This window comes from Rutilus rutilus, assembly GCF_951802725.1.
Source record: "Rutilus rutilus genome assembly, chromosome: 5".
Taxonomy (NCBI): domain Eukaryota; kingdom Metazoa; phylum Chordata; class Actinopteri; order Cypriniformes; family Leuciscidae; genus Rutilus; species Rutilus rutilus.
Window position 1 is genome coordinate 6,498,866 of NC_140213.1, and position 8,891 is coordinate 6,507,756.

The 8,891-nt window shown below is 38.0% G+C and overlaps 1 protein-coding gene across 4 annotated transcripts in view; it reads left to right on the plus strand.

Moving 5' to 3' along the window:
* aplp2 (amyloid beta (A4) precursor-like protein 2) overlaps positions 1-8,673 on the plus strand; it is an 82,232-nt gene extending 73,559 nt beyond the window's left edge. For all 4 annotated transcript variants that reach the window (XM_084409860.1, XM_084409861.1, XM_084409862.1 and 1 more), the window contains 4 exons: positions 953-1,035; positions 3,868-3,924; positions 5,195-5,371; positions 6,845-8,673. In XM_084409860.1, the coding sequence (XP_084265986.1) occupies positions 953-1,035; positions 3,868-3,924; positions 5,195-5,371; positions 6,845-6,946 (419 nt within the window). In that variant the 3' untranslated portion in view covers positions 6,947-8,673. The remainder of the gene's footprint in view (positions 1-952; positions 1,036-3,867; positions 3,925-5,194; positions 5,372-6,844) is intronic.
* The last annotated feature ends 218 nt before the right edge of the window (positions 8,674-8,891 follow it).

An 8,891-nucleotide genomic window follows, 5' to 3' on the forward strand; every position in this document is an offset into this window, starting at 1 on the left:
GCGGTTAATAAACAGAACTATGTGCGTCTTGCCGAAGAACATTGTAGCCGGAGCTACTTCGCACTGTTTATGTCTATGATGCAGTGGTACGACCTGACCGGTCTAAAAATAGTCCAAATATAAATACTTATTATAGGTGTACCGTAGTGTTTCAGGATAAGACAAAAACACGGTTTTGAAAATGGATTCATGATACTCGCTCAATATATAATTTTTTGTAAATTTTAACACAGTTACAGACTGCAGCTTTAATGTAGTAAAATATTACCATTTTAAAGCAAATTGCATTGTAAAAAGAAAAAGAAAAAAAGCACAGTTCGAAAGGAAGTGTCACCATTGGAATACATCAGTATTCTCTTGACAGTGAACTTGACCATTAGCATCCACGTAATCACCATGTCAGTTCCCAGCAGGTAGAGGTTTAAATGGCCTAATTCCTGGTTCTGGTATTGAACGACCACTTTTGACCATCCTGTCAGTTGTTCCATTCAGAAATGTCACATTGTGGTAGTAGAATGGGTTATGAATGCAGGTTCATGTTGACTTTAATAGTTTAATATGTAGGGTGATTGTCTATTTATAGAGCTGTTACTGGAAACAAGTGCTCACAGGATGTCTCAAGGCACTAATTCTTCCAGGAAGAGACCTTTTGACCACAGTAGATCACACCTCTTGCTGTGAGCTGAATGCTTACACTGAGCTTGCCTGGGCTGATCCAGGAGGACTCTGGGTTCAGTGGGAGCTTGTACATCATACACTGTAATAAGTGCGTGACTTATGAATGAGTCTGTGTTGGTGTGCCGCCCCCTGACTGACTGCGAAAATTGGCAAGGCAGCAGGTTTCTGGCCATGAATCGGCTAAAAATTGAAGTTATGGTCTTGATGGCAGCTACTGTTGGTTTGAGTTTGATTTGAATGCAGGAATGACTCTGATTGGCTGTTCCCTCTGCAGGCTCTGGCATGAACAGTCTGGACGGTCTGATTGGAGCAGAGGAAAAAGTCATCAACAGCAAGAGCAAGATCAACGAAAATGTGGTGAGACCACCAGCCTGCCTCGAGCACCACACACGCTTTACTGCTCTGTTGTGTACACTGTGCCAACTGCTGACGCCAGCTCTCATGTCATTACATAATCTAACATAAAAAGAACAATTCAGGATTATTATAAACATTCAGTTTAAGTGCTAATAATAAAATATAGAAAGGCTTTCATGATACACCTAGATGAACAGCTAAATAATACAGACAGTTTGCTCTGTACGTCTAATTATTTATAGTGTAAATTGTTGGTCTCATAGTAATAGCTGTGCCATGTGAGTTTATTTGTCTTTACGGCGCTTGCAAGGCAGCACTGGATTGACATAGCTTTTGTTTTCTTTCTCCACATTTTTGGGGGCTTTTCAAATGTTTTGATGCCAGGGACCCCCAAATATAATGATCACCCCCTTTTAAAATATAAAGGCGCTGCAAAAAAAGTTATATTATGAAAACTACGTTGTTAGCAGAATTAAATAAAGGGATTTTATTATATTGTCATTTTACTAATATTTTTTATCAATTCTAGAAACTATTTTCTCTGTATCATGTTGACAGATTATCTTTTGTTTTACCCATTATTAGTGTTAGATTTAAATTTTAAAATGTATAAAACATATTGCTAGCCTCCTTTTTTATAATAAATATGGTTTCAAAGCAGCTTTACAAGACTGTACAACCTGCAGTGAGCAGCTAAAAGTGACAGTTTTGTACGTTTTAAAACAATGGCTATCAAAAAATAAAATAATCATGAATAGTCTCGTGATTTCGTACCTTTTTTCAGAAAGTAAACTGAGATGGTAATAATGTCAAATGCAGTGAATGTTGACATTCTCTGAAATTTTTTTTACTTTATATTTATCGTCAATTTATAAACATCTAATTTACTTAAAGGATTAGTTCACCCAAAAATGAAAATTTCCTAATAATTTACTCACCCCAATGCCATCCAAGATATCCATGTCTTTCTTTCCTCAGTGGGAGAGAAATTATGTTTTTTGAGGAAAACATTTCTGGATTTTTCTTCTAACAATGGACTTCATTGGTTACCATCGTTTTTAAGTCCAAATTAATGCAGTTTCAAAAGTCTTTGAAGTGTTTAAACGCGCTGTACGCGATCACAGCTGAAGAAGAGGTTGTTATCTAGCGAAACGATAGGTCATTTAAAAAAATATATATATATAATTTATAGACTTTTTACCTTCAATAGTTCGGATTGAGCTGATCAACAAACGGACAGGGAACTACGTCATCACATTGAAAGGTCACGCCGGCGCCGGCAATACTATTTGAACTACTATTCATATTCATCAGAATGTTATTCATATACTATTCATATTCATATTCACTGAATACTATATATATATATATATATATATATATATATATAATAGCAAACAATACTATTTGAACTATCCTCCTACGTACGGTCGCATTGTAAACAGTGGGGCGGTACTTCTGCCGGCGCCGGCGTGACTTTTCAACGTGATGACGTAGTTCCCTGTCCGTTTGTTGATCAGCTCAATCCGAACTATTGCAGGTAAAAAGTCTATAAATGACTATTTGTTTTTGAAAATGACCTCTCGTTTCGCTAGATAACAACCTCTTCTTCAGCTGTGATCGAAAAATCCAGAAATGTTTTCCTCAAAAAACATAATTTCTCTCCCACTGTTAAATGTTAGCCATTCAATGGTTGTCGTCATATGGTTAGCATGTTGAATTCCGATTGGACTCCTTTCTTGCATTTATTTGCAATAAATTGGGGTCTATTTTAAATATCTATAGCCTCCACTGAACCAATGCCTGACATCTAATCTTACCGTAAACTTTAGCACTTCACTTGCTGCCTTGCAATCACTGCTCTGCTATCTCCTTCCAGAAATACAAGTCTGGTTTATCTTATTCATAGCATTCTTTGCATGCCACATTCACATATTTCCCAGTCACATTCCAGTCTCCCCTGTTCGCAGCTCACACAAGAGCCCGTGTGGTTGTGAAGGGCTGAGCTGGAGACTTGCAATGCATGATCTCTCGGAAGAATGTGACTCGTATGTTCGCCTTGTTTTGTTCGTACAATATTTCTGCATGTTTGTCTTTGTGAAATCACACAGAGGTGCTATCAGAGGTTTATGAGAATCTAAGCTACATAAAAGGCATAGTCCACCCAAAAATTACAATTCTCTCATGATGTCATATCAAATTTTTCATTTTCTTTTTTCTGCAGAAGATATCTTGAAGAACCTTGGTAACGAAACAGTTTCAGTTTCCATTGACTTCCTTTGTATGAACAAAAAATAGTATGGAAGCCAATGGGTGCCAAAACCGCTCGGTTACCAACATTCTTCAAAATATCTTTCTTATATGTTTCACAGAAGTATGTACATTTTGGGTGGCTATCTCTTTAAATATGCTCTGATTAGCCCTTTATTTAATGTTTTTCAATACACGCGTAGGTGTTTTTGTGTTTGACAGCACAATACCAAGATGAAAATGCTTGTTTTTCCTTCATTAAATGCAACCGGCCATGTCTTCAAACAAGGACATAGTCACTGTATCAAAGCTCATGAATTATTTTGGATTTGCTCACAGTATTTAATACCCATCTATTGCTGTAAACAGCACCAAAACCATGACAGACATTGAGGGGACACGCCACTTTAATATACAGCATAGGTGTCGCTCAATTAGCATTTTTCAATGACCAATTTTTGAACTTTAACATTTGGTCCCCCTCAATCTTTCAGTAATCTAACAGACACTGCACATCTCACACACTGACTCCATCTTAAGTTCCCAAGGAAGTAACTGAGACTACCCTGTCTGTGTTGACAGGTGATTGATGAGACTCTGGATGTTAAAGAAGTGATTTTGAAGGGTGTTGATCCTCTGGTAAGTACAGCGCCCTCCTGTGCCCAATACATGGTACTGTCAAACACTGCAGTCTCATATTATGGGCTGTAAATGGGTTGGTGGGGGATTACAGTAGGCTGCTTCACTTCGACCTGTGAGCAAATGACAGTTTTACATCGTTTGTCACAATCCTCCACAGCACGTGTGCATGTTTTTAACGCGAGACGCATGAGCATGTCCGGTGGATACGCGTCATTCGCCATCATTAGGTTCTCACACAAATGGAATTGAGCACTAAACATTTGTGTGTGCAAACTGCCAGTCACGGCTGTCATTGGCTGTCTGTGCGCATTCAGTTAAGCAGATCAATACTACCAACACATTCATTCATGCCATAAGCTCAGTTTCGATCTTGAAAATGTGACATGAAACACAGTTTGCATATGCATTTTTATTGAGTATTGTATTCGATACATCAGGCTTTTCTGTCTCCTATAGTATTATAGAGTGAGAATATGAAGCTCATACTCAAGGAGGACAATAACCCCAAACTGAGCAAAAATGTAGTTTGCAGTTACTGATATTTATATGACCAAAAAGAAAGATGAAATTCTAATAGCTCGTAATGTAAATTGTATAACGGACTATTTACATAATTAATATAAATATCAGTTGTTACTATCTCCCAATAATGTTTTAGTAAGATGATATTTAATGTTGGCTGGGGAGCAAAATATACAATACATTGCTATGCAATAATGATCGAGAGATGAACAAATAAGCGTTCCTCGCAAGCCTGATACTATTAGATGTTTAAACTGTTTTTTTCAGTGAAGTTTTGATCATACTGATAATTTAGAGATCTTTGAAATTTGTATATCAAATATATAATAGGCTTTATTAGGGTTAAATGAAAATTCTGTCACCCTCATGTCGTTTTCAAACCTGTATAACTTTCTTTGGTGGAGAACACAGAGAGAATGTCAGAAGAAAGTAAGTCCTACAGGTTTGGAATGACATGAGGGTGAGTGAATGATGGGAGAATTTTCATTTTGGGGGGAACTGATGCTTTAAGATGGCTGTTTTGTGATAGAAAATGCAACAAATTCAGAATCACAGGCTTGATTTACGTGCAAGACTTTGCATGGCAACTGTATTGTTGTTACTGTATTACTGTACACAAGTTACAGTACGAGTCCCCTGCTTCAGCAGCACTCGTCGCAGCATTGAAAGGTCTTTAGCCATGTTTGTCGTAGCTCTTTGCGCTCTGGGAGAGTAAATACGGTTGGTGTTTATTTTTCCCTCGCAGTTCAGTCGTGGATCAGAGAAGGAGACGTTCCGCCCCCTGGTGGATGACTTCAGCTTCGGGAGCAGCGCTCTGATTGGCCTGCTGGTGATTGCGGTGGCCATAGCGACGGTGATTGTGATCAGTCTGGTGCTGCTGAGGAAGAGGCAGTACGGCACCATCAGTCACGGCATTGTGGAGGTGAGCTAACGGTCACACATGACGCTCCATCATTCACTCTTGTTGTTTTCAACGCAACCTTGAGGATAACTACAAAACGGCTAGAGATGTTCTCTCGATCCCTGTGAAGGATAATGCTCTCACTCAAAGCACTCAAGGACAAGCAGGTTCAAAGAAAATGTTGTTCTTTTATCTTTTAGATACATACATTATATAAAAATTACAATGAATACACATACACTCCCATTGAAAGGTTTGGGGTCAGTAAAAACAAAACAAAAAAAACAATCATAATATTCAGCGAGGATGCATTAAATTGAGCAAAAGTGACAGTAAAGACATTTAAACTGTTTCAAATAAATGCTGTTCTTTTGAACTTTCTAGTCATTAAAGTAAAAAATATCAAAGGTGCAGTGATTTCTGAGAAACGCTATCGAAAATTTAAACAAACAATTTTGTGAATATTTGCTTAGATGTCTGTTCTGTGTGCTGAAAAAATATTGTGTTCATTCATACATAGCCCTGGCTGTGTAAATAAATAGGGACGTGTCCCCTCATGATGATGATGAGGGAGGGGAAAGAGTGATGAGCAAGCGGGACATTCGTAGAAAGAGAGATAGCTGAGATATTACCAAAGAGGAAAAGAAGAAGAAGGGACTCTGATGCGCCAGCTGTTAGTCAGTGCCTGTGTTGCACAGTGTTTTCAATATTTTTAGGGGCGGAGCAATAAAGGGAGGGTCAGGGATGTGTTTCGAAACGCTTTTGCACGTCAGGAGGTGGTCTGAGACTACGAAACTGGACAAGTCTGAATGCACCTGGTTGTTGAAACCACACTACTCCCAAAATATTAACAAATAAACGTGTGAGAGCGTGTTATTATAGACTATATGACACGTTATAGCCAGATATGACGGCGCTACCGCAACACGTATCGCCGCAGATAAATTGCTGTGTATATCTTCAGCAAGCCAACGCGTAAAATGGCGGAAATAAAATGTCGCAGACGCTCAACACACAATCATCCTTATTAAAAGTATTGAGATTCTTTGATCTTGAAATTAGCTGATGATAAAATGCAGCTCATATCGGTTGCTTTCGCTGACGTGAACTTACATTTGCATATAGCACGGGAACCGAAGATCGGATTTATATCCGTTTTGCGGAGACACATTTATGTGGGCAAGTGTAAATGGAACCGTTTTAACAAATTCCATAGCTATCCGATCAGTAAAAATGCATGATATGACCAGGTGTAAACTGTAAACAGAGCCTTACTGCAACTTTAAGCAGCACAACTGTTTACAACATTGATAATAAGAAGAAATGTTTCATGATCACAATATCAGCTCATGTGACACTGAAGGCTGCTAATTCAGCTTTGACATCACAGGAATAAATGACATTTTGAAATGTATTCAAATTTTTACTGTATTTTTTCTAAAACATTTGAACGGTAGTGTATATTTCATGTTCAATCTTCCTCTTGTGTTTCAGGTTGACCCGATGCTATCTCCAGAAGAGCGTCACCTGAGCAAGATGCAGAACCATGGCTATGAAAACCCCACCTACAAATATCTGGAGCAGATGCAGATTTAGCCATTGTGGGGGCTGTGGAGCTAGAGAGGGGTGAACATACTACTGACCAATATAAAACTGCTCTCAAATCATTTCATGCATTTGAAATGCATACTCTGGTTCATTTAAAGAAAACAACGGTTTATTAATACTACTACTTCTAATACTGCTACTGTTGTACCATGGAGCGCAATTTTATGCTCTTGTAACTTTGTTTTTTTCTTTCAAAGGCAATTTATCAGTGGTTTTAAATCAGGAGAACGTGATTCTGCAAATTTAGCTTGGAATTGATTTTCCGTAAATAAAATTGGAGAGTATTATAATGTTGTTTTAAATGTTAATTTTATAAAGATCTAGCCTATAGTGGTACAGCAAAGCTGAAACAATCAATATAAAAGACACAGCAGTTTGTCTACACCATCGCTGGCCGCCGGATATACTTCTTTTAAATAGATTGCTTGTATATGAAGGTTATTTGTAACAACTTAAATGTATAGTGAATCAGAAAATATGAGAAGAAAATCATTAAATCATTTACTTTGTAATTATTAAAAACACATGATATACATAAACGGAGAAAAAAAGAAAAAAAAGTAGATGGTCAATTTATTCATATTTTTTTTCCAGAGCTTAAATCTTGGCTGGGTTACAGGTTTAAACTTTGAGATTAAAGGACTGATATCGCGGTCCAAACATCTGATACCATCACCTGTGTAAGATACGATGAATGGCTCAAACAGAATGGCGTGACAGCCTGCCAGATATTTTGGCTGATTGTGAATGTAGAGGTGCCCGATTTCAATAACATTAACCACGTCTTTTGTTTTTATCTCTTGGTTATGGTGTCATATACTTGGACCATTAAACGGTGCGGCCCCTGCAGATGGTCATTGCGCATTGGTTTGAAGCACAGAGGGCCACAAGGTTCGGGGCCTCCAGTCTCCCATATCACACTAAAATGTCTCTTTACTCGGATTCTACAAGAAGAATGTTGTTTTTCCTGACGTTACATCCACACACTCCAACACTCCCCTTTTATAGAGTAAATCTGGCCTGATAAAATGTTGCATTCAGCTCGTGTCATGCATTTTCATTTCATAGCTGCCTAATGGGAACTGCCATGGGGAGTTTTATCATGTGGCAATACTACATTGCTTAAATCAAAGAGAGCGCAGATCCGTTACTGGAGTCGTCTAACTGTAATATTATGACATCTGTTGTTTATAGCATTAGACCCACAAGGACATAAACCACGATAAAGCGCAAAAATGCACTAAAGTTACCCAGCTGGAGGCCAAGGCAGGTGAAAAATGTTTTGCATGTCCACTAATATGGAAGGCAAGGAAAAATTGTAATCAATTTATTTTTCTCTCTCTTCCCCCCTTCTTAGCAATGTCTTTGTATGCCTGTATAGTTGATGTTGCAATCATGGCTTTTAATCAGGGACATCCTGTGGTGTGCATTGTTCTTATATGAGATGTTATGATATATTTTTAAGTTTATTCTCTTCTTTTGTTTTCTATTCTTTTCCCTCTTCTTGTGACAGTATTTCTGTATGTGACTTTCACTATGCACCTAAATGGCTCCAATCTTGGACCTTGTCATTGCCTGCTTGATTGTGGAAATGGTCGTAGGGGTGAGGGGAAAATAATACAAAGTTCATATATTAGAAGTAAAATATGATTGAATCCAGTGGAAAATGGCTTCTTGGTTACAGGTGGGAAACAACAATAAATTCACTACTTCCATGGACGTGTCATTGTGTCGTCTTTATTCAGCTTTGTGTACCAGTATATAAGAAACGTATGATAAAGAAAATGATGTTCTTATATCTGAAGAAAGTAGACTGATTTCTGTTTTTAACACGCAAAAACTGCATTTTAAATGTATTGTTCAAATGAACCCTAGGTGGCATTTTGAGCAATGTTGCCGTCAACGGGCAACCAGGTGAGACCAGACTGTGGGT